Source organism: Mytilus trossulus, chromosome 1 (genome assembly GCF_036588685.1).
Source record: "Mytilus trossulus isolate FHL-02 chromosome 1, PNRI_Mtr1.1.1.hap1, whole genome shotgun sequence".
Taxonomy (NCBI): Eukaryota; Metazoa; Mollusca; class Bivalvia; order Mytilida; family Mytilidae; genus Mytilus; species Mytilus trossulus.
In genome coordinates this window covers 78,348,217-78,374,883 of record NC_086373.1, presented here as the reverse complement: position 1 = coordinate 78,374,883, position 26,667 = coordinate 78,348,217, and the positions used below count along the sequence as shown (strand labels likewise).

The 26,667-nt window shown below is 30.7% G+C and overlaps 1 protein-coding gene across 2 annotated transcripts; it reads right to left on the bottom strand.

The window, feature by feature from the left end:
• Window positions 1–109: 109 nt before the first annotated feature.
• Window positions 110–24,851, bottom strand: LOC134686096 (uncharacterized). Of its 2 annotated transcripts, XM_063545776.1 has the most exons (15): window positions 24,762–24,851; window positions 22,494–22,569; window positions 21,913–21,957; window positions 20,320–20,415; window positions 19,734–19,796; window positions 18,672–18,728; window positions 17,465–17,512; window positions 12,346–12,393; window positions 11,837–11,893; window positions 11,172–11,207; window positions 10,052–10,666; window positions 8,800–9,651; window positions 7,170–8,021; window positions 5,715–6,233; window positions 110–5,117 (listed from the first exon to the last, which is right to left on the bottom strand). In XM_063545776.1, the coding sequence occupies exons 2-15, from the start codon at window positions 22,539–22,541 to the stop codon at window positions 5,103–5,105; spliced, it is 3,351 nt and encodes a 1,116-aa protein (XP_063401846.1). In that variant the 5' UTR covers window positions 22,542–22,569; window positions 24,762–24,851; the 3' UTR covers window positions 110–5,102. The 2 variants fall into 2 exon arrangements, with proteins under 2 accessions (XP_063401846.1, XP_063401852.1); XM_063545782.1 differs by lacking the exon at window positions 11,172–11,207.
• Window positions 24,852–26,667: the final 1,816 nt, after the last annotated feature.

Sequence of the window (26,667 nt, the reverse complement as noted above, 5' to 3'; positions counted from 1 at the left end):
TAATAATTATTTAAACCAATTTTTAGTTATTGTAGGAAGTGTTGAAGGAAGGACGACATTGGTATACCATTATAAATCTTTGATGGGCCATATAATAAAAACAAATTGCTTTAAGTACAACCATTTATTGACAGCAACACAACAAATATATATTTTGATAAGATTACATCTGTGAAACAACAATAATGAAAACATGAAAACTATATAACTAACATATTTTGGCTTTCTAAAATTAAAATAATAAAAACAACTGTTTTCTTTTAAGCAAGTTACTCAACCGACATTCATTATACACAAGTTGGTTTACATCTCATTAAATTAGCAACTCAACAAAATTAGAGTTGTTCTTTAAAAAGTTAATTTTAAAATTATAAAACAATTTCTTCTAAAAATAAACTGTGGATTTGTAGAATTTCAATTGCATGATCAAGTACAAAGAATGTGACTTCAATTTTAAATGAAAAGAATTTAGGAAACTTGAAAGAAATATTTGGTTGAGTAATATGACTAAATTGCTCATTGTTGAAGGCCGTACAGTGACCTATAGTTGTTAATGTTTGTGTCATTTTGGTCTTTTGTGGATAGTTGTCTCATTGGCAATCATACCACATCTTCTTTTTTATATAAAAGAACAAGACAATGATTTAACAATGAATAAAATGTTTTTTCTTACAAAAAACACTTCAGATTAAGCTGACATGAATTTAATGTTTTTAAATATGCAAATGAATAATTACTAAATTTATAAAATTTATTAAAAATGTATAAATTCCTAGAATTCAACTTGAAAAACATGTTTATATACCGCTCTATCAGTTTGAATATTGATGGTAATTATATCATCAAGTAAACATAACTAGTGCACAGTTTATTATTTTATAAGAGACAAAATAGAACAGTAAATGACAATTTCAAAGTTTTAATATGAAATATTATGCAACGGAAAATGAATAAGTCTGATGAAATAAATGGAAAATAATAATTGTCTTCTTATAAGTTTCCCTAGCTACAAAATATTCTCCCTAATTACCTTCAGTAAATGTTTCATTTAACAAAAATACAACTTACAACCTAAAATTGTCTTTAACAGATTCGTTTAAACAATCAAAGTAAAAGATGATTTGTTAACAGTATAAATGCACATTTCTTTTAAATATTGCACACATATAATTGTAAGATGAACACAGTTTTTATATAAATGCTGTAAGTATATAAATATGACAACGCAATAATCTTTAGTTTAACGTAAAATTATAACTTGATGGGAAATAATTATTGTTGTCATTAAAGAATGTAAGTTTCAAAAACTTCAACTAAAAGAAGACAAAAACCAAAAAAGCATTTTCATGAGTAAATAGAATAATAACAAACAATTAATAACCAGTGAATCACTATAAGACGAAAACAAATATATAAAATTGAGAATGGAAATGGAGAACTAAATTTTAAAAGTAAATTTCCAGTACTACATATTTTTAGTACAGAAATTGTACCTATGCAAAAGTAGCTGTGTAAATGAAATCTCCTTTGTCACAAGCTGCTTACAGCATATAACTATCACACTTCAAAATAATACAGGGAAGAGATGTATACTAACACCCTGACTTTAGTAACTTACATACTATTAAGCAACCTCACAAACAGAGTCAAGTCATATGATTTTTTAAATTACATATAAGTGAAGCGCCTTCCTAAAAATATGGAAAATGACATATTCTATGTAAGCTGTAATGCAGGTAATCATGAGAAGGAAAATGGTTCAAATTTAACAAAAGTTATATCACCAAACATATCATACTTAGTTGGCTAACATAAAATATTATGGTGGACAAATCACTTTTCCCTTAATAAGACCTACAGATTTTTTGGTCTATGGGTATTTGCATGATTTTCTAAAATGGAGACCATTTTGGTGTTTGCCTATTTCACATAATTATGGGGAAATAAATCAGTATTTATGTGATCTTTTTGACATTTAACCTACCCTTTTTTTGGACAATCAGTACACTTAAAAGGGGACATATGGTTGGAACCCACCCTTGACAAATGACTGGATTCGTCCTTGACCATGAAATCTGAGCAAATACATTAATTTGGCATACAGTTGAAAGTTCTCATCATAATGAATGAATCTACTACTAACTTTCAATTTTAATTAGGCCCATCTTCCTGATATTTTAGTCTTAATAAAAATAACAATTGAAAAATTGTGTGTGGCGAAAGCACTATGTGGATCAACATACATTATTAAGGCATGCTCAACTCTTCAACCCCAAGAGAAGAAAGCAATGAGTTTATGGATACCACAGATGTCAGTAGAACTAAAAGGGACATAAAAAGTTACAAGGACAATATACTACTGTAAATTCAGAAATTATTGCGAATAATGCGACAGATTTGTAAACGCAATAATTAAAACTCGCATTTTGTAATATTTTAGCTGAATTAAGCATGACTTTTCCCAAAATCGTTAATATTAAAATCGCATTTAAGTTGAAATTGACAAAATCGCAATAATAAATGCACGCAATGATTTCTACATTTACAGTACTTGCTAAATTGTCTACATTTAAAGCTATCTGTTTCTTACCATCTATAAAAAGAATATGCAGCAAGGGATCAAATGAAGTTTAGTTGGTTTTAATTGGTGGTTCAAGGGAAGAAGATTGATTATTAAAACAGCACAAGCGATACCTTGCTGTGATTGCATAAACCAGATGACTGTACGACTACAATGTTTCTAACTCAAAATATTGCAAATGCTTTTCATAAAATGCACCCACTCTTTTAATAATTCTATTCTTATAAAACATATTTTGAAAACAATCTTATTAATAAAGAAAACTATAGTTAGCAATCTCAATGCTTTTTAAAAATTAAATTTAACAGTATGATCATTGATGATTGCTCAAATAATAGAACATTTAGTGGCAATTAAGTGCATTTATGATGTCTAATAATGATAACTGCCCTATAGACATTAAACATAAAGCAAAAGACTAAATGCATATTAACAGTATATATCATCTTAAACACTATTTTCAATGTAACATGATGATAAAAATCAATTTCATAATTAACCATCTTTTTTGTGTAACAAGAAACAATTTTCCATATACAGGTAATCCTCTGTACAGAGAAATCTCTAACAATATAAGCCTCATGATCTGTACAAAGCAATTTCTAACAATTCCCCTAATCAATTTAAAGTCTTCAAAAATTGTGTATATGTAAGAAACAACATTCTTTGTTCATATGTTTCTGATACAAATTAACTGCCTAAATATCATATTTCAAAATTCAGCAACAAAAGTATTAAAGACATGCTTATGAATCAAAATACTGCTAAAAGTGTTAAGCATATATACAATGTTTCAATTTACTATAAAAAAAAAGAAGCTTGAATTCATTCAAAATTAATACCAGTATACAATAATAAACATCTTCTACATATAACTGAATTTATCCAAGTTAGCATATCTTCTACCCAGTATAAAGATTTCTACATGTACTTAAAAAGACAGAATGTATACATCAATGACAAGGAAAGATAAATACATTTCCTACAATGTTTTCAATCTTTATGGGATTTGATGAAACTCTTATCAAGTTATCATATAAACATGACAAAAACCCAATTTTTATCAATTCAAGTAATAAACTGCCAGGATTACAGTATGTAAACATAACATTGTGTTGAGGATGATTGCTGGTCATGTTCATCAAATTTTGGTAAGATTTTCTGAATCCTATGGTTATTTGAATGCCTAAAAATTTAACCAACAAACCCTGGGTTTTTTTTATAAATCTTTTACATGTATAATTATAACCCATCTGTAAAAGCCTTATAAAATATATATATTTTTTTATTTTTTATAGTTTTTGAGAACTTAAACTGGTCAATGATAAAGCTATAAAAATTAAGAGAGAACAATTTCCTGCCAGAATTTCAATTGCTAATAAAAATGAGGGACGAAAGTTATCAGAGGAACAATAATATCTATCAAATATCTCGAAAACAAGGTATGGGACCTATATTTTGTTTTGTTCTTTAGTTTCCCTTATTAATCCCCTATATATATCAATATATAGCAGTGTTATGAACTCATGAAACTCATATAATTATGACACTGAGTAGCGAACTTCCTTTAGTTGCTTCAAAATGAAAATTTCTGTTATTCAAAATTATGGCAGAAATGTGGAAGAGTAAACAAAATTCCATGAATCAAGTCCTACAACTCTAGAAAAAACAGAGCTGCCTTTTATTTGATTTGATATTACTGTCAAATATGTTATCATTACATGATTCTGTTACTTTTATAAGACAAATAACTATATTTCAGACAATTATTAAAATGTATAGAAAGTCTTTTTCCATCAATCTGTACTATGCTTTTAATATTTTCTTATCATTGTAAAAGTCATTTTGTATGAGGTGTAAAGCTTTGAACAGACAGGCATTAATTGGTATGCCCCAATACTTCCCATCATAAAATAAAATGGTAGCAATTACTCATCTATCACATAACATACATAAACAACCTTAGGGATATTTTTTTCTCAAATCTTTACTTTTAAAATATCTAACTCATCAGTACCTTTCCTATTAAAGCAATATATTGAAAAATAATGCCATTAGTTACTAATATTCACTTAAACCTTTAAATTTGTTAAAATGCTCCATGTAGGTTTTGGTTTAAAGAGTTTCAATATGCTATAACTTTCATATACATTATACAAACAAATGAAAAATAGCAATTCTTGTTATTCCTAATAGAGATACATTTTCTGCATTTTATCAGGAGGATTTTTTTTCTTGTCAAAAATTATATTTCTACAAATGTTCATGTCTCTAACAACAAGCACACAAATATACATTCATTCTCTTTGATTATAAATGTAGTTTATCTAATCTAATGAAAAATGCGTTTGGAAATGTTGATTTTCTAAATTTTAAAAGCTGACACATTTAAGCATGACTTAGAATAATTGAACAGACAAAAATACATTAATATAAAATTAAATGCAAACATTGCTCAGAATACTAAAACATTGTAGTTCTATTCCACCTTTAAGCTGCCCTGCCTTGTTTCCCTGGATGGCTAGGAAATGGACACCTGAAAAACAGAAATACTTGTTTATCGCATGTCAGTAATTCAAAGTTTAGAGCTTCTTATATGGGTGATTGATTGTTGCCAATGGTGGTTACTTTAAGCCACCCCAGCAAAAAAAAAGCTTGGGCGAGGTTTCTTGTTTGGTGCATATTTTTTTAATTGCCTTTAGTAGTATTTTATAAATAAGATATAATAGAGATACAATTTAACACTGACTTTTGCAGTAATAAGTTTGATATTATAAAGTGATTTTTTTACTCATGCTTATGAATTCACCAATGTCTAAAATAAGAAGGGTTTGGTACTTTATGTTCATTAAGATATCGTTCTGAACATGCATTGTTTTCTTTTGAGATATTTGAAATATTAATAAAGACAACGTGATAGCTCAGCTCAGCTGGCCAATAGTGCAAGATGACATAAAAAATAAATCACTATAAGTCTTTTCTTAAGGTCAATTAGGTGTAAATTGAACAAGAAAGCAGTTTTTAAATAAGGGACTCAACTTTATCAAATGATATGCCATCATCAGCTACAAGTGATATATTAAAGTTGCCTCGAAAAACTATGTTCATTTTAATACTTATACAAAGAACTTACATCTAGATATAATGATGAAACCTGACCAAGCTCTGAACTCTGTGCTATTGTTTCTGAAATCACCTTTTCTTGTGGCACAATAGCTTCTGTTACCACTGAACTTGAAGATGATTCTTGTATTTCCATATGTGGTACAGAACTTGATGTGGCTATCTGTGGTGTTGAATTCACTAGTAGGTGTGGTGTAGAGTTTATCATCACTACTTGTGGTGCAGAATTGTTATTACAAATTGGATCAGTTATAGCTACCAGTTGTGATGTAGAGTTTATTGTTAGTGGTTGTATAATCATATTTTGTGTTATGCTGTCTACATTTGATGATAATTTTGTACATTCTGTTGTTTTAGAATTGATCTGTTTTGCAATGTTCTCCAACTTATTTTGTATTGAGTTTTCCTCAGGTTTAGGTGATGGTTCTAGCTGTAGGTTGTTTGAATCAATAATCGTTACATCGTCTATATAGCTCACTGGTTGTCTGCTTGTATTTATTTCACTAACATCAGTTGAATCTATATTTGACTAAAACAAATATTAAAATGTACAATTATAATTAATATTTTTGAATGATTGGTATGAAATACATTTCTTTTGCTTTTATACATGTATATCGGTTTCAAAATTGTAAAAAGAAAAGTTTTCTAGCTTAGTTGCAAACACTACATATTTTGTACAATATCAAAGGTGTTACATGTAGTTAAGCATTTTAAAAAATAATGTTGTGTGTCACACTGTTTCATAATTACATTTACCTAGTTTTTTTTACAACTTTATTGCCAGTTAACAAGCACTGTGGAAATTCTCTCTTGAAAGATTATTCAAGATGTTTTGCGTAATAACTGCTGAATAAGGCATTAAAAAATATGGGATTTCTGCTAATATGATGAAGAAAAATAATTAGGGTTGGTAAGTACCAGTAAGGCAAATTATTTTTAATTTGTTGTGATGCAAAAATATTTATAGAGTTTCATCTAGGTCATTTTCATAGTGGTGCAGTCCTCACAATCTATCCCTAGTGCCGCCCTGTGCCTTTTTTTCTGATGCCCTGTGTCCTTTTTAAGATACCCTGTGCCTTTTTTTCGTAAGTCCCTGTTGTATGTTTTTGTTGTATATTGAGAAACCTCAACATAGTTACTTTACTATAATGCACTACAAACATCGGCTTTAGTTTAAATGATGAAAAATATATTGATGCATATTGTGACTTAATTCTGAGAGATATTTCATGAGCTGAAAAACGGAACCAAATCTTGAATGAAGTGTGTGCAAATGTACAAAAAAAGGTAAAGATCAAGTAATTTTTAAGGTGCCTTTTATAGCTTGCCATGCAGTTTATGTTCTGCTCATTATTGAATGTCATTTAGTGATCTATAGTTGCTTATTTCTTCATTATTGGTTTCTGGCGGAAAGTTCTCTTTGGCAATCATACCACATCTTCTTATTTGTTACGTAACTTACTACTTCTGTTGAATCTGGAGGACATTTTACTATATCATCCTGTTCTTCTGTTGGTAAAGAACCATTACAAAGTATATCTATTGGACATTCCTTTGATTGATGAATACCACCAGCAAATCCTTCCCAACCCTCTATTGTAATACCACTGATACCTGTTCCATCCTCCTCGTCACATGTCATATCCAAGGTCGGGGCCACCTTTTTAGGTCGACCGGGACCTCTTTTGATAACTCCATGTTGATCTATGTTTGATTTACTGGGAGATTGTTCAAATTGTTCAAAGTCATCCTCACTAGTCAGATCTATGCTATTATTTATTTTTTTAGGTCTTCCTCGACCTCGTTTTGAAACTTCTGGTGCAGAACTTTTCTCTTGTGAATCCTCAGATTCCTCACTAATAAAACTGGCAATTTTCTTTGGTCTGCCAGGACCCTTCCTTTCAGAAATTTTTGGTCTCCCTCGACCCCTTTTTTCAGAAAAGTTTAAGTTTATATTGCTATTTAATGCTATTTCAGGACGTATAATGTCTGTTTTTTTGGGTCTACCACGGCCTCTTTTTTCATTTATTATTTTTGTGAATTCCTCTTCTTTACCTGACAAACTTTCATTTAAATCACTGTTCTCAGAATGTGTATAAGACATATCCCCACTACCCATTTTATATTCAGAATGAGGCTTGTGGACTAAATAGTCAGTGTCATCTTCAGAACTAATTAAATCTTCCTCTTTGTCGTCCATGTCCAACCCCTCTGCCAATGCAGCATAGTTTATATGTGTTTTGGACCTCCTGCCTGTGACTTGATCCTCATTTTCCTTCTTATTTTCTTTTTTCCTTGGAGTTGTTACTCCTGGCTAAATAAAAATTCATTTGTTAGTAGATTAAAACTTAAATGTTATTTTACAACAAAACATATGTTTATAAAATGCATGCAATATTCTGCCTTGAGTTATTGAACATTTATGAAAACTTCCTTACTCAGTGGGTAAAATAATGATTCAAAGTATTTTTAAACAGGAACTTCAGGAAGTGATTGTCGTGTGAATCTAAAAATTGCTACCATGGTGCAACTGAACATTAAAAATGTCAAACTAAATATCAAATCAAAAAACATAAGCTGAGTCAAGTCAAATCATGCAAGTAAGTGAATCGAAGTATAGTTGTAGTTCAATATCGGAAAGAACAGTTGGAAATGAGTAATATTTCGTATGGCAGGGAGTAGATAGCCTATCTGCCCCCTGCCATATGAAATACATTTTCTAGGTCAGCTGTATGTCAACTGAAAAATTAATATTATAGAAGGAACTGATCATTACTTAGTTGGAACCTTTTTATTTAGGGTTCTATATGTACTCCTATTAAAATAAATTTGCATTAATGCGTTTTTTAATGCCTACAAAGAAATGTTAAATGTATTTTGTTACATTCCAGGTTTTAACCTCATGTTTGAATTTGACAACTCAAACATCAGATATTTAGTATGTGGTAAAAGAATTGCCTGAATGACATATGTCCACATTTCATTAATTAAAACTTTACTGGTTTGAGATGTTAAATCATTACGTAATATTTTATATTAAACAAGCAATTTCAGCATGTAGTACAAAGTAAAAGTCAGATAACAAAACTTACAATGCTTAATCTTAATTTTTTGCTATCAGATAAAGATGGTCGACCTCTTTTTCTCTTCCCAGGTGAATTAGTACTTTTTGGAGGTCTCCCAGGACCTTTCTTCAATGGATGTATATTTTGGTCATCATGGTCACTTTTGGGAGGTCTCCCACGACCTCTCTTCAATGGCTGTGAATCTTGTTTCACATCAATTATTTTTTTAGGTCTCCCTCTACCTTTTTTGACTGGCTGTTCATGCTCCTCCTCGGACATATATTGGTTTTCATTGTCATATTGTTCTTCAAAAATATCTCCAACACTCTCTGTGTAACTAACATCTTGCTTTTCATATGGATTTTTACGAGGTCGCCCAGGACTTTTTTTCACTGCATGTACCTGATATTCCTCATTAGCATTTTTCCGAGGTCTGCCTCTACCTTTACCTACTGAATGTACTTCTTCCTTCCCAAAAGAAGATTTTTTAGGTCTCCCAGGGCTTTTCTTTGTTGACTGAACTTCTCCGACCACATTGATAATTTTTCTTGGTCTCCCTCTGCCTTTTTTAACTGACTGTTCTTCTTCGTCCTCTGACATATATTCATATTCACTGTCAGATTGTTCTTCCATATCTTGCCAATCCTCTGTAAAACTAGTAGCTAGCTTTGGAGGTCTCCCTCGTCCTCTTTTTACTGGCTGTTCTTCCTCCTCCGACATATATTCATTTTCACTGTCTGATATTTCTTCTATAATATCTTCCACAGCTTCTGTATAACTAACATCTCCCTTGCACAGACGTGTTTTACTCTCATCATTCTCCCCAAAACTTTTAGGTCTACCAGGTTTTTTAACAGTGGGTGAATCCTCTTTTGATATCTGTAATTAAAATATTTTTCTATTTCAACAAAGAATATTTATATCTGGCCCTGTGACATCTTTTATTCAAATGTGTGAATTTTTAAGTTAAATTATTGCTAAATTAACCGCAAAACCCTTAAAAGTTGTTTTTAAATTTTCTATCTGTAACAGATGCTGGAGATACATTGAATGTCAACAACTTATAATTGATGAACATCTAAATATCAAAAGAATGCTAGCAAATTCTATCTGCACTACAAAAGTTCAATATTTAAATGCTTTTTTATTGTTTTACAGTGATAAATCAAATCAGTATTTTTATAATATACCAGTAAAAACAAGGAAGAATGTATGTTTGAAACAAAGACATCTGTGTATAATCTTGATTATTTATATGTAAATAAACTGAATACAATACTTGTAAAGATTTAGGGGGTCTTCCTCTGCCTCTTTTTTCTTTCTTTGGTCTTCCACGTCCTTGGTTCTTTTTCTTCAGGGCTAAAAGCCGTTCATCTTTAGGTTTATTCTTAGCTCCTGGAGGCCTTCCAGCATGACGTTTTGATGATGGTGAAGCATTTTGTTTCTGTTCATGAAATATATTACCATCTGTCCAATCTTCATCAGAGTATATATCTTCCCTTTCATCTACATCAGAATACTCGTCTTCCCTTTCATCCACATCAGAGTATTCCGCTTCTGTAGTTGTATCATTGTGTTCGGTGATATCCTCTTCCACACTTGTACCATTGATAGCAGACAACTCTTCATTTACTTGTTTTACAAAATCTTGATAACTCATTGATTCTTTTGATGTGAATTTACTGTATGATTCTTTTGAAATACATTGACTTTTGGGTTCTTTAGATGTGACTTTTATACTGCTTTCAGATTTTGGAGGTCTGCCTCTGGGTCTTTTGATGACATCTTTTAAAGATTTAAGTTTCTTCTTATTTTTAGAACCTGGAGGTCTACCTTTCTTCTTTAAACTATCTCTTACTGTACACTTCACTAATCTTACTTCCAGAGATTTAGTCTGAAGAAAAAGGATAATAAATGCATTAAAAATTGCTCATTACATTAAACAGAAATATGATCATTCCTACATTGTGTTACAGCCTAATAAATATTATCATGGCTATTAAATGAATTCTTTATCCTTCAAGCACATGAATTAATATTTGAATTTACCAATCTTTAGTTTTGTGAAGTATCCTTTAGAATTATTTATTTTTCTATACTCTTAGGTCATGATATTGTTTTCCTTAGATTTTTTTTGTTGCGTCTTTAAAAAAAAATCTACATTTTCAGCAATATACAGGTATGACTTGTCTGTCAATATTTTATTTCCCTATAATCAGAACATATTAATTTCTCATACGAAAATGCCTTTCTCAACTTTAATGTTAGCTGTGTACAAAATAATTTGTAATGTTGTTTTCAGTAAGTCATGTTTTATGAGAATTTTTACATGGAACATGATCTGACACGAAGCAAAAAAACCCATTAAAATTCAAAATTAAAGAAAGTATAATTCTTACCATATTAAATGGTCTCGAAAATCTCATACCCTCTGACTAAAAAGAAATATTGAACCAATCAGAAATTAAATTATAAACCTCTTGTTACTTTAATTTTTAAAGAAGTTTCACAGATATTTTGCATAGATAAATCAAAAATTTATTTTTTTATGTTATCAAATGTAAAACATGTAAATGTAAAAAACATGGGCCAGAAATATTGTCATCATGAGACTGCCTTTGAAGAGTTCTAGAAAGGAAACTTTAACATGCTGCATGCTCTGTTACTCTTCAAACACTCAATAAACTTTCAAATTGTAATCAGTCAATTAACTATTTCTATGTGAGCACATTTAATTTATACCTTCAAATAAATGAAGCTGTAATTTTAGCCAATGTCAAAACCTTTAAGACTTTATTAAAACCTAAAGTTCTATGAAAATGCATATAGATTACATAAAAGAACTTTTGTGAGCAGACTCATACTCCTAACACAATTATAATGTCCTGTCGATATGCACATCTACATACATGTTGTATGTCCTTGTTATCTACCAAGTTTCATGAAATTCTGTTGAGTGGTTTCAGAGAAATTGTGATGACAATATCAGGACTGACAGACAAATGGATCAAAATAATATACTCAATGGAACAAATCTCTGTGGGGTATAAAACTAACTTATTACCTTAGGACTAGGAGGGCGTATTCTTGGTCTTCCCCGACCCCTTCCACTAGGTATCTTCTACAATATACAATTTTAAGATATCTTATTTTATAAAACATATATAACAATATCTTATTTTTTTTAAATAATTATAAAATATAAAACATGTAATTATGGGCACATCTTAATCTTAATGCACATTGACATATTTGAGTTATTGTCTGACATGTTGGAGTCAGACGGACAGACAACAGTATATCATAATATGTCTTGTAAATGGGCGTATATAAATGAAGAGACTTCAAGAAGTTACAAAATACTTCAATATATGGTACTGTAGATTTATTATTAATTGTTGGATACCAATTTCTGTGGGTTTCGTGGTAACAGATTAGCCATAAATTTAATGTTCAACAAATGACAAATTTAATAAAGATTCTAGAGCAGACTGGCAAAACAACGGAATCAAATATCCAAAAAAATCTAAGTTTTCTTCAATCAACAAAAATAATTGTTCTACATTATATTACCGGAGGATGAATTCTTGGCCTTCCTCTTTGTTTTGGACCATCTGGTTTCTACAAAAAAAAATAGAGAAAGGTGTAAATAAAATTGATGAACTGAAAACTATAATCACATCTATAGTAGCGAGAATTGGAGATCTGGAAAAAACTGTTCATGACATTAAATTAAAGAATTCTGAAATGGAGAGTAATATTGAGGGCATAAGCAATGTATTTGACGAAGTAAATAACATAAATAAAGAATACAAAGCAAAAATACAAAATCTCTCGTCGAAATTTAACCAACTCGAAAACTCAACAAAATCTGAAATCGGCAAACTCCGGGTGGAAAATGAAAAGGTACAAAAACTGGAATCGAACATACTAGACCTCCAGTGCAGATCCATGAAAAACAATTTAATATTTTCTGGCCTAGCATACAATAAAGATGAAAACTGTCAAGCAAAATTGAGAAACTTCATCTACGAGGAGCTGCAAATTGAACACCACATAGAATTTGGCAACGTCCATAGATTTGGGAAAATTGGGATGAATAGAGCTAAACCAATTGTAGCGCGTTTTCTGTATCGACAAGACCTCGAATGCGTTCTCCGAAAAGCATTTCGTCTCAAGGGAAAGCCATTCAGTATAAACGAACAATTCCCCGCAGAGGTTGAAACTCGCCGTAAAAAACTTTATCCGATTATGAAACAGGCGAGGCAAGAGGGGAACCAGGTGTCATTAGTGCGGGACAAACTATACATAAACGGAGAACAGTTCACATTCACAGAACATAGTAATATAGATGATCAGCACAGAGGGCAACCGAATGGAGGGTTCAGGGAAGTAATGATGACTCCAGCAAATGCTAACGGTCGACCTTACAAACGGCAAAGATTTGGGTCAAGCCCAAGTAGTGAATCAACTCACCTATAGGAATGCCAAGGAGAACATAACCAACATTTGATAAATGTAACTTTTAACTGTAACGATACTTTAAAGACTACAAAAACTGTAAACATAAAAAATGATTTAAATATTTTGTGCCTAAATTGTTGTGGGGTTAAAAAAAGATTGAACTATCCAGAATTTCAAACATTATTGAAAAATAACGATATAATTTGTTTAGTAGAAACAAAAACTGACGAGATAGATATTATTGATTTACCAGGTTATGAATTTAAAATGAAAAATAGAAAGAAAGTGTCAAGAAATAGGTCAGGTGGTATAACTTTAGGATACAAATCAGAACTAGCAAATAAGATTAAATTTTTACCAACTGACAGTCAATTTGTTCTTTGGTTCAAAGTGTCGTCAGAGTTACTTGATATTGATGATGACATTGTTTTTGGCATAGTATATATTCCTCCGGAATACACAAATTACTCATCGCAAGATGCTTACAGTCAGTTAGAAAATGAATACATTATTTTTTCTAATAATTATAAATATGTGTCATTACTTGGCGATTTCAACGGACGAACAGCAGATGACGACGATTTTGTTATAATACATAATGATAAACATATCGATAATTTAACAGATTTTATAGAAAATAAAGTGTATATGCTTGAAGAATTGGATATCCCAAAGAAAAGAAAGTCTTTGGACAGGGTAAAAAATGGATACGGGAAACGATTGTTAGATTTATGTAAAGGAAACAATTTATTTATTGTAAATGGTCGAATTGGTGATGATAGACAGTATGGTAAATTAACATGTAGAAATAGCAGTATTGTAGATTATTGTATTAGTAGTGTTGAGTTGTTAAAATATTTTACTAATTTTCATGTACTTGATTTTTGCACCTTATATTCTGATGTTCATTCGCCATTACAGATAACTTTGGCGAGCACTAAGCAAGATGTTGTAAACAATCAGTGTTTAATTACTGGAACAGATACATGTAATCGTCCAGAAAATATTAAAAAATGGGATAATGATAAAATTGTGGATTTTCAAAATGGGATAGATGTAGAAGAGATTTACGCTCTAATTGAAGATATCAATAAGGTTGAAGCAAATATGGACAAAAATGAAATGAACCTGATTGTTAATAACATGTGTGACTTATTTTTGAATTCTGCTAGGGCAACATTTGGGGTAACCAAAACTAGCGGGTTAAAGAAACATAAAAACAAGCCTGTAAAATTGGATAAAGAATGGTTTAATTGTGATTGTAAATTTGCTCGCCAAAATTATCGTAAAATCAAAAGAAAATTTAAGAACATTAGTTCTGAAGAAAATCGTCAAATTATGAAATCTTCGGAGAAACAATACAAAAAAACTTTAGATAAAGCAATTATTGCTCATAGAAAAAAAATGGCGAAAAAAATAAACACATTGAGATCCAATAACTCAAAAGAGTATTGGAAATTACTTAACAGTAGAAAAAAGAGAGCCCAACCTGACATCCCTATCAACAAATTATTCGATTTTTTCAAAAATCTGAACGCTGCCCCAGAAATTGAAGAAAATACAAATATTCCAACTCTAAACCCGAATGATGTCGATAGACTTAATGAAAATCTAAACAGAAGAATTTCTAAAGACGAAATTCTTAAGGGGATCAAAAACCTGAAAAATGATAAAGCATTTGGGGATGATCGTATTATAAATGAATATATCAAGTCTACAGCTAGTTTATTCATTGAATTTTACGAAAAACTATTTAACATTATATTTCGCACTGGTATTATACCTGACAGTTGGCTAGTTGGTTACATTAAGCCTGTTTATAAAAATAAAGGTAACAAGTTGGTCCCCAAAAATTTTAGACCAATTACCATTTTGAGTTGTATGGGGAAACTTTTCACCGCAATTTTATGCGAGAGACTAAATCTTTTCTCTGAAGAATTCATGATTTTAAAAGAAAACCAATGTGGTTTTAGGAAGGGTTATTCAACAACCGATAATTTATTTGTGATTCATACATTGTTTGAAATTTTAAAACTAAAAAAGAAAAAACTATTTTGTGCATTCGTCGATTTCGAAAAGGCTTTTGACACGATACGGCGAGATGCACTGTGGTACAAAATGCTTTTAAACAATATGAATGGATGTATGTATAATGTAATTGTAAATATGTATCAAGGTACAAAGTCATGTATTTCACATAACAATGCCTTATCTGATTTCTTCCCATGTAGTAACGGTGTTAGACAAGGCGAAAATTTATCGCCTTTTCTTTTTTCTTTATTTTTAAATGATCTTGATTCTTTTTTGCAAAATTGTAACCTAGAGGGCCTAAAGTCAGTGTCAAAAGAGCTTGAGGAAAAACTTGACATTTTTTTAAAACTTTTTATCATTTTGTACGCTGATGATACTGTTTTGATGGCCGAATCAGAAACTGAACTCCAAAAACTTTTAGATTGTTTCCAAGATTACACAGATGTTTGGAAGCTTAAAGTAAATGTTGATAAAACAAAGGTCGTGGTTTTTTCAAGGAGACGACCATCATGTGATTTTCAATTTTTATTTAATGGCAAAAAACTGGATATTGTTGATGAATTTAACTACTTAGGAATAGTTCTTACAAAAACAGGCAACTTCAATAAAACAAAACAGTTTAATGTAGAAAAAGCTACCAAGGCTCTGTACGAAGTGTTAAGACTAGGTCGACTACATAATCTTTCTATATGTAGTCAGCTGGATTTATTTGATAAAATGGTAAAGCCAATACTACTGTTTGGTTGTGAAGTATGGGGTATTGGCAATAACGACATGATTGAAAGGGTACATCTAAAATTTTGTAAATTGTTATTAAGTCTGAAAACATCTACACCCTCTTATATGATTTATGGGGAGCTTGGGAGATATCCTATAGAATTGGACATAAAAACTAGATTGGTTTCATTTTGGGGGAAATTAAACTCTGGTAAAGAGACAAAACTATCATATATTTTATATAAATTGTGTTATCACATGTCTATTAATGACAATGTGAATTTTTCATGGTTAAACAGAATAAAGACTATTCTGAACGAATGTGGTATCCCAAATGTATGGGAAACGCAATCTTTTATAAATTGTAAGTGGTTAGTTTCATTCGTCAAACTTAGACTTAAAGATCAGTATGTACAAGTCTGGCATTCTTTACTTGAAAACTCGCCAAAAGCAATAAATTACAGACTTTTTAAAGATTTATTTGGAAAAGAAGGTTATTTTGAAATTCTTGGGAACAAATTGTCTATTGATTTGTGTAGATTTAGGACCACAAATCACAAGCTCCCTATTGAACAGGGTAGATGGAACAATATAGTTAGAAACAATAGAATTTGTCTTCTATGTAATAAAAATGATATTGGTGATGAAATGCATTATATATTAGAATGTAAATACTTTGAAGAAAACAGGAAACATTGTATGTCAAATTATTATTTAAAAAATGCAAATATTGTCAAATACAATCAGATTATGTCTTCAAAAAACAAATCAGAATTGATTAACCTATGTAAATTCATAAAGATTATTTACACAGGTGTATGTGCTCCTGGCTGAAATGGACTTCATATATTGTATTAGCAACTGTTTTGTTTGTTCTGTCTTGTTGTAAATATTGTACATAATTCATTTGCCTTCTCTATACCTATGTAATATGGTTTATTGAGAATAAAGATAAAGATATATACAAATTACAAAAATATAACCAATGAAAAACTACTAAAATTATCAATAAATAATAAACCCGACTTATTTCCATACAAACTGTATCTACATAAAATTGTTTTGAATTGTGAATGTAAAAAAATGTTTACAGAATTTAGTTAAGAATAAATATTGTTCAACTCCTGATCTGTAGATTGATGTTTGGTAGTTTTTTTCTTCCTCCAGACTTTTAAAAATATATGTAACAATTCAATTTTCAAAAATGATGATCATTTCAACCACATGTCATTTAATCACCATTGCTTACACCCAGGGTAACAGATTGTTGAAAGTTATGTGAAAATAGTAATGATACATGTGTTAGCTATGTGTGAATAGTAATCAGCATTTACTTAGGTACATAACATATTTTGTTATGCATGTTATAAAAATTTTCTCAAAAATTATTGCTTACAGGTAAATTAATATCTTAATACAGGTAACTTAATATCTTAATACAGGTAAATTAATATTGTAATACAGGTAAATAATTACTTACAGGTAGTTTGAATGGATTTGGAGGTCTTCCTCTTCCTCTCTTTAATGACTGAAAAAACATACATAGGTAAACATACTTGTATCTTTGTTTAGGAATTAAATATTTTATTTGTTTTACTGAAATCTTTATTTCAATCTGCTTCACTTTCTTAGATAGAATTTTTTTTTGACTGAAATTATATCAAATTCTCTACTGAATGTACTATGTCTCCATAAATTGTAGCAGGCATAGACAACTTTCAAGTTGACTCATTTTCAATGACATTTCCAACATCAGTCACTACACTTATGCTATTACCTCACAGTTAAAGTGGATTGTTAAAAAAAAGTCACCACACAGTTTGAGCAGAGAGCTGATTGACCACTGGTCATCCAGTGAAATATAACTCATTCATAAATAAACAATCAAAATTGGTCTACAGGATAATAAAACATCTTTACTAGTTTTTTAACTTCATAAAATTCTGCCAAAATCAAAACTTACGAGATTATGAGGGTGGATGGGGGTATGAAATTAAATAAACAAACTACTTTCAACCTCATCAAATACAAATGTTTCTCTTCTAAGACAGAGACCTAAACGGTTGTTACCTTACACTTTATCTGAATGGTCAAGTTATCTGGAGAATTCTGTTAGATTTATTTATAACTTTTATAGATTAGTTTTGTGCGACATTGTATAAACCCCAATCTATTGTTTGAAGACAGTATGTTGCCCTTCACATATCTTTTTTTATGTTGAATTGCTATCATATTAAAAGTCTTCACCAGACCTTTTTATTCATATTTAACATATATATACAATTAAATATTGTTGTCATGGTTTGAATGGAACTCAAATATCTTGTCTAAAGTTACATTTCCCCATAAAATGTAGGATTTATTTTTAACAATGCCCATGATTCTTTGTCTTTTTTTAAGGCAAATATTAACAGTGAATTTAATTAAACAAAGTAAATGTAATAAATTATAATGTGTCCAGGTATGGTAGACAAATAACTTCAGACAGATGTCAAGTTAAAAGTTGTTATGATCAATTTCTGGGCTAAATTTGTATACGACATAAAGGAGTGAAACCATTAGCTGAAGTTTCAAAACTCATGAAAATGACAACAATTAAAAAGAATAACAGGAGCACCATTTTTATGCAAATTTGACAGAATTGTAAAGATAAAGTGTTATATGATATATTTTGGTATTACACATACTGGGGTAACTAACATAAAATCTGTTTTCCTTTCACTGTCCGATTGTTGTACATCATCCTGAAAATAAACAAGTTACAATATCAAATATATATTTATGTGTATAGCACACTAGCATAAAACATTATTTCTAAATGGATTGATAGCAAAAGAAAATTGACATTTAGTCTTTAATAGATGCATGATTTTTTTTATTAGTTGTCAGTGGCTTTGAACTAGCTGTACTCTCAGATCTGTTCCTAGTGTCTTTTTGTTGTTGGGACTTGTTGGGATGTACAAGTACCTGTCCACTTGTATTTATGTCCATCTGATGAGTAAAGCCTTTTTCAACTGATTTTTATAGTTTGTTCTTTATATGTTGAACTGTTACATCACTGTCCCAGGTTAGCAGGAGGATTGGGATCCCTCTAACATGTTTAGCCCTGCCACATTATGTATGTATGTGCCTGTCCAAAGTCAGGAGCTTGTAATTTGGAGGTTGTCGTTTGTTTATGTGTAACATATTTGTTTTTTGTTCATTTTTTTTAAAATATAAATAAGGGGGTTAGTTTTCTCATTTGAATTGTTTTACATTGTATTTTGAAGCCTTTTATAGCTGACTATGCAGTATGGGCTTTGCTCATTGTTAAAGACTGAATGGTGACCTATAGTTGTTAATTTCTGTGTCTTTTTGGTCTCTTCTGGAGAGTTGTCTCATTGGCAATTATACCACATCTTCTTTTTTATATCATCATAAATATGTATAAATATCAACAATTGATGAGCTCTAACAATTATATTGTTTTTGAAAAACTTTGTAGATTTATAAAAAATATAATTGTGAGGGTCACTCCTTCTGGTTAGTTTGTAATTTAATGTTCATGTTTGTATTGTTCACATGTGCTTTAATATTTAATTTAATTGTTTATACATATATATTCTCTGTAACTATGTAAATTATAGTTAATGAGAGATTCATTCATAAACAAAACTGACAACAACAGAGCATTGAATGTTTATCTTTGTGTTTCGTTCCCCTTTGAACTATATTGACTACCCTAAAACAATCATTAAATGTGTACTAACAAGTTTTTTAGGAGTATCTGATTTCCTTGGTCTTCCACGTCCAGTGCTGGTAGGTTCTTGTAACTGTAAAGATAACATATAAAACCAATGCATACTGATAGAATTAATTTGGCTAAGGTTTAAAAAACAGGTAGTAATTAACCTTACAATTTTTCACGAAAATGCATTATTTTTGTTCTGTTATGAGTTATTCTTAATTTACATTAACAATTTTGTTCCATGTATCATTTCTAGTAAGATTGTATATAAACAATAGCAGCAAGCTTTAATGATTTATAAATCTATATGAAGGACAATGTTGTGTTGTACATGTGTATTCTAATACTCTGGATAAGATTTGAATATAACAGCCCAGGCTGTGAGAAAGTTCCAAAAATACTATGGCTTGCATGAATTATTTCTTAATCATTAAAAGTTTTAATCCATATGTAAACACAAACATGTAGGTGAAAAAAAATTCTGTTTGCCTTCTTATTCAATTCATTAATGTTTTTGGAACTGATGAGCAAAAATAAAAATATTGCATTACAGTTCTGTTAGAAATCCTTTTAGAAGGTTAACACAATGTCTATAATATTGGACATACATGTGGATCAGGAAGCTCTGAATCTGTTGACTCCTCCAGAAATGGTTTTGGAGTTGCAGTCACACAAATATCATCATTATCATCATCATCTGGTAACTAAGTGGATTGAAAATGTAGGGATTATATATAAATATCATGCAAGGAATGGTAAATTATGTGTAGTATTAATAACAATATAGTATATATATTGTTAGTTTCAAATCTGGTATTCCTCGCTTTTCTATTTTACACTGTATTTACATGTATCTATACAATTCTTTTATAATTTTGATGAGAACTGTGTCATTTTTCATTTTAAAGTCGTTTGGAATGAGTTTCTTGTAACTACAATGTTAGGAAATTTTTTAACCAATGCATGCAATACTAAACTAAGTCCTTTGTGCATTTTATATTACTTGGGTAATGATCGATAAAATACTTATAATGTTAAGTAATTTTGGGTCTTGTTGCCAAAGTTTACAAATTGAGAACTTGATTTGTACCGATTATCAGGTTATCTGCATGTTGATATCGTAAAATATCAGTTGCGAGACATGATATGAAGCTTTTTGTCGAGTGAGCGGGGCGAATGAGATCAAAAAGCCTTCATATTATGTCAAGCAGCTGATATTTTACAATATCAATATGCAGATAATCTGATAATCGATTTATCAGGCTATATGTGCGTGTTTCGGAAGTGTTTTCTTTGGTTCACCAGCACACAAAAGATGACTTGATAAGTTCGGGTCAATGTTATTAAGGCCGGGTCAACGTATTTGACATCACAAAGACATGATACGGAATAATATTAAGAGCTGAACAGAGTGATATAGACAGAGGGACGACCGATAAATATTGAGTAATGAATGCTGTACATGGTGAATTGTGTATAATAAGTAAGATTATCAAGTGATGTTTTACTTATGCAGTGTGATTTTCAAATTTCAAAAAAAGGGTAACATTACTACATGTAGGTTACTATTTTATAAGAAGATATTGATTTTAGATAAAAATGAACCGTCTTTGTACTGGACTGACCAGATCAGCCATGTTTTTAACGTGCTTGCTAACAAAGTAGACATAACACCCTATCCTGAACACACCATTCTGACTCTGAGCTTACCAATCTAAGTATTCTTATTCCTAATGGCAAAAAAGAAGCTGAGACAGAAAAGTTATTGAGGAACTTGTCCAAGATATTGCCAATATGAACAATTGATATAAGTTTGATAAATATTAAGTAATAATTGTACACTTGAGAGCATTACAATTTTCTATAGAATTCACTTTCATTAGGTGACATAACTCACATACAAATAATAAATAAGCACTCACGGATTTTGGAACAAAAAGCAATGGATACCATGAATGTATTTATGCAATACTTCACATATGCTCGACTCTCACAAATAGTGAAATTTAATATTCCCCAAAAGGAATTTTCATTTGTTGGCCGTAAAATATAGCATAATCTAGAGAACAATTCTGATTTTATGATATTTTTTTTTAGCAATAGTGCACACAAATTTTTAAAGTATTCAAATACTTTTCTTTATTTTATGAAAATTAAATGCTGGTTGTCTGAAACAGTGTAAGGTTGTCCAATTAACTTACCTCTTCTATACCAATCACAGGATCTGGTTCTGAGATTAGATTTGTCTAAAAATAGAAATGTATCTGTTGATTTGACGTTTATCTTCCTTGCTTGACATTGTATGTTACAATAAATGAGGTAAATAAAATATTTGTCTTCTTTTGAGCCAGATTTCTATTTATATAATATATAAACGCAACAGTCACAGATTTACTTGAAAATACATTCAGAATTTAAAAATTTAATTTTAACCTAGAATTAATGAATTTATGAATTTATGGGTATAAATATTTCATTTTTTTGTAAAACTGTAAGGCAGATGTGTGTAAGTAAACATTTATTAAAATTGTGCACACTTTCCATTCAGTCATATTTCAGTATAAAACCTTTAATAAACTACACTTAAAGCTTTTCTGAACACATAATCATGATAATGACATTTCTGAAATTTTGTATTACATTCAGTACTTCCATTTGAACTTTTATCACAGATTATGAAGCAAAAACATCAAAAGGTAATTGCAAGATGCAAATTTCTAAAAGGGGAAAATTATAATTAAAATGTTGTAGTATACGTTTTGTAAATAAACAATAAACTTACATCATTGTCTGATTCTTCTTTCTCATCAAGACAGTTTGTTACCTCCATTTTAAGACCTAAGCTTGGTATTAACTATCTACAATAAAATAAGCAAGCAGATGTTAATATCAAAGCAAAAAACGAATTACACGTGCACCTATTATATTTTTAACTTTTTAAATTTGTCATGGGTTTTCTTGTAAAGTTCCTATATCATATTGAAGCTGCATAATCAAATTACTGAGTTTTCAAAAAGGATTTGTTCTTGCAACATGACAGGTCACGTCAGGTGTCATATGTGGAACAGGAATAGCTTATAATCCTTCCAGAGCACCTTCAGTTCACCCAAGTTTTTCGGTGGGGTACTTGTTGAGCAATCTTCAGATTCCTACAATGTAAATGGTATTTTCATTTCGTCGTTTGGGTTTTTAGTCAAGGGGTTGTTAGCTTTTCCTTGACCTATAAGTTATTCGTGTCAACTTAGAATCATCTCTTTTGCAACTTATTTTTCAAAGAAATGTTTCATGGTTAGTGAAGATTGTTTTTACAGGTGTATCAAGTAGATCTGACCAAGCACCAAGACAATTATGTCCCAATAAAAAAACATGCAAAATAGGAACCAACAGGGTGCTGTACTCTCTAAAAATGGTGTAACTGATGATGATCTGCTGTAGTAGACTGCATGTTAAATATTTTATTGAGAATCATAACATATCTCCACATTTATTTCAATAGACAGTCCGGAGTTCCAGATGTCACAGCAGTTTAAATGTTGTAACTTGTATGTATATACATGTATAATAAATCTTTTTTATTGCTTTTTCAACTTCAAACATAAACGGGATAAATTCTATAAAGCACTGATAAAAACTTCATTATAGAATAAAATGACCTACATGTAGTTCCAAAAGTTTATATTTCATTAATGATAAACACTTACTTAATTACATGTAAATATTGCCATAAGTCGTAAGTTTGTTTGATATAAACAATGGGGACATTTCATCAATGAGTTAAATAAGCTACCTTTATACAACCAGCACTGGCATGAAATTTGATTAGAACAGCATAACTTCATGTTACATTGTATTTTAGACCTTATAACTTTTTTGGACATTAAAAACTATTCTGTAAAATTGTGATTTCACAGGAAAAAGTCTTACGCCACAAAATAAAAATGATTTTTGTATGACATCGATATTCAAAGTTTCACAAAATACATGTAGATAAAAGTGTGGACGATTTAAAAATAGCGACATGATATAAATATATTATAGGATCAGTATTATATAGGATCAGTATACACATGGATGGCATTCACATTGGATTTATTTGCCAGTACATTTCCAATGTCCAACTGTTTATGTGAGAGTAGTCCAAATAATTATTGCCGTAGACACTGTGGCTGTAGACGTCATCATGTTCATAATTATTTGGACTAATTTGAGAGCTGATTGTGCAATGACACAGTTTACTCCATTGGACACTCCATTTATTCTTAATCATCAAAAGGAACTTGAAATGGGTTTTATTCACAACTGTGACTACTATACTGTCTAAAAAGTTAAAGAAGTCGTATAGTTTCAAATGAACTGTTAAAGAATTGGCACTAATAATTAAATAAAAAGGACCAAAAGAAAAGTTTATATCATATATTCCATAGATTGAGGGAATACTACCCGTGTGAATAATGTCATTTTGACGAAAAAAAATATAAAACTTGTAGGGTTCATACCCATAGCCAAGGGGGTTCAAATGAACCCATTTGAACCCCCTTTGAAGGGGGTCTCATTCGGGGGGTTCCGATCCTGGATCCCGCTTACTGTTTATCAGATTCCCGTATCCCGCTTACACTATATGCGTAAGCAATTCTCATATTTTTGTCATTTCCCGGGTCCTGCAAGACCTCATTTCCCGTTTTCACGACACAATATTTTGACTTTCACGTGTCACGCTTACAAAAAATCGGCAATCCCGCGTCCCGCTTAGACCCCAATGAGACCCACTTTGAAAACAATTAGCCATGTTGAAGTCAACAATCTTTTCCAATTGTGACTGTTAAAGTCGAGTTTGTGAGTCAAAATACCCACCCCCTTGGAAATTCCTGGCTACGGGCCTGGGGTTGTTCATCGATTGATATCAGAAGCAAATCTCTTTTCTGGAGGCTGCAAAAAGGGGGAGGTGTCTGCATTTTTTATATATATCAGTTTGTTCGTAGGAGAGTACAATTTTGGAATACATTTAAGTCAGATTTATTTTCATGCAAGCAATAAACATTTGAGCATTAACCTGCAAGAATATTAACGGGAAAGCTGGCTACAAAACCACAAGCCTGTTTGTTGTGATGCAGGAATACCAGCGGGTCTTCCCAACAGGTGGCGTACGAAGTAAACTTCCGTTGAAGTAAAATTTCTTTGGCGGTAAATATGAATTGAGAAAAAAATGTGTGTTTGTGTATTCTTGTCTTTCTTCTTGCCAATTTGCTTTGTTTATAAACCTTTCTGTGTTTCTTTAAAATATATAACATGGCTCTGTACTTATACATCCTGTTATTGTGCTATTGTAATTTTTTGTATTCCGTTATCTTTCTTTTGTCGGCTAAATGTGCTTTGTCTATGTGCCTTTTTGTGATTTTTAGCGATTTCTTTGTTTGTTTTTATATTGTTTATTCAGATTATAGCACACTGTTGATTGCTTAGCCATTTTTTTTTATCAATTGTGTCTGTTTTGTTCGCACATCTTTGTCATAATGGAATTTCAAGTCACGGATGCGATTGTAACATTTAAGCAGAGACATATATACACAGTGTATATATATGTCTCTGATTTACGTTAGAGGTTTGGCTGACTGTAAAACCAGGTTTGACCTACCCTTTTCTGCATGGGAATGTGCCTGTGACGGACCCGGAGTGTCCGTTCGTTTGGTTGTAGTAGAACTTTTGAATTTGCCATTTACTATTTAGCAAGTATTATATATATACAATTTCAAATATTACTAGTACAGTATTTTTGTGATTTTACTTTTTGTTAAATACGTGCTAACCGATCAAATCTCAACAAGTTAAATTTTTTCAATGATTTCAAATTTGTCAGATAATATTAAGGATATAATCATGGCCACAACTGCTTGTCATAAAATAAGCTTTACTAGAGTTGTTTGGGAAGCCAACTTTCATGGACTTTACTTGCTTTATATCAAAAAATGAACTTCTAATATTAAAAAAATGGTTTTCTGATATTTGAAAATGAATTTATATTATAAAAAAAAATATCCTACTCTAGAGACGAGTGTCTGTGATTAAAAGATCATTATTTAGTATAAGAAAATCATTCTTGAATATTAGAAAAGGAATTTTTAATATTAGAAATTGAATTTTTAATATGAGAAGTTGAATTTTTAATATTAGAAATTGAATTTAAAAAAAATAAATGTCGTAAAGTTTTGTTCTCAACCAACCATCATTGTCAATTTCTAGAAGTAAGCCAATGTAGGCATAATAATGTTTTTTTTTTATGGTATCCATTATTGAAAGTTCGGTTGGACAGATGCCTCCAACATACTTACCAACATTTGAATTATTAAGTGAGAGGACATTATCTGTATAGAGGAAAGTGAACGTCAAGTATGAAAGCTACCCGGCCACATTCACTGTGTGTTTTTGTAGGATGTATTTCTAATTGTATCCATCTGATGAGTTAAACCTTTTCAACTGATTTTAGTTGTGCTGTTACACCACTGTCCCAGGTTAGGGGAGGGTTAGGATCCCCTGACATGTTTAACCCCGCCACATTCTGTATGTTTGTGTCTGTCCAAGGCCTGTAATTTAGTGGTTGTCGTTTGTTGATGTGTTGCATATTTGATCATATTTGTTTTGCGTTTATTTTTTGTACATAAATTAGGCCGTTAGTTGCTCGTTTGTATTGTTTTACATTTGTCTTTTCGAGGCTTTTGATAGCTGACTAGCGCCGTAGCTGTATGGACTTTGCTCAGTGATGAAAGCCGTACGGTTACCTATAGGTGTTTTAAAATAACTGTGTCATTTGGTCCTTTGTGGAGAGTTGTCTCATTGGGAATCGAGTATGGTTGATGAATTCCTAAATTATATATTTGTGTCTTCTTTGGCTTTATTTTTATAAAACAAAAAACAAAACAGTAGACAAAACTTGCATTTCACCCCCTATGTTCTATCATAGC

Bases quoted from the DNA above. Each gene is read 5' to 3' on its own strand.
- LOC134686096 (XM_063545776.1), bottom strand. From the start codon at position 22,541: ATGGAGGTAACAAACTGTCTTGATGAGAAAGAAGAATCAGACAATGAT. The intron at 11,894-12,345 runs GTAATATAATGT...TGTATATTGTAG, and splicing joins GGCCAAGAATTCATCCTCCG to AAGATACCTAGTGGAAGGGG. The intron at 11,208-11,836 runs GTAATAAGTTAG...ATTTCTTTTTAG, and splicing joins TACGCCCTCCTAGTCCTAAG to TCAGAGGGTATGAGATTTTC.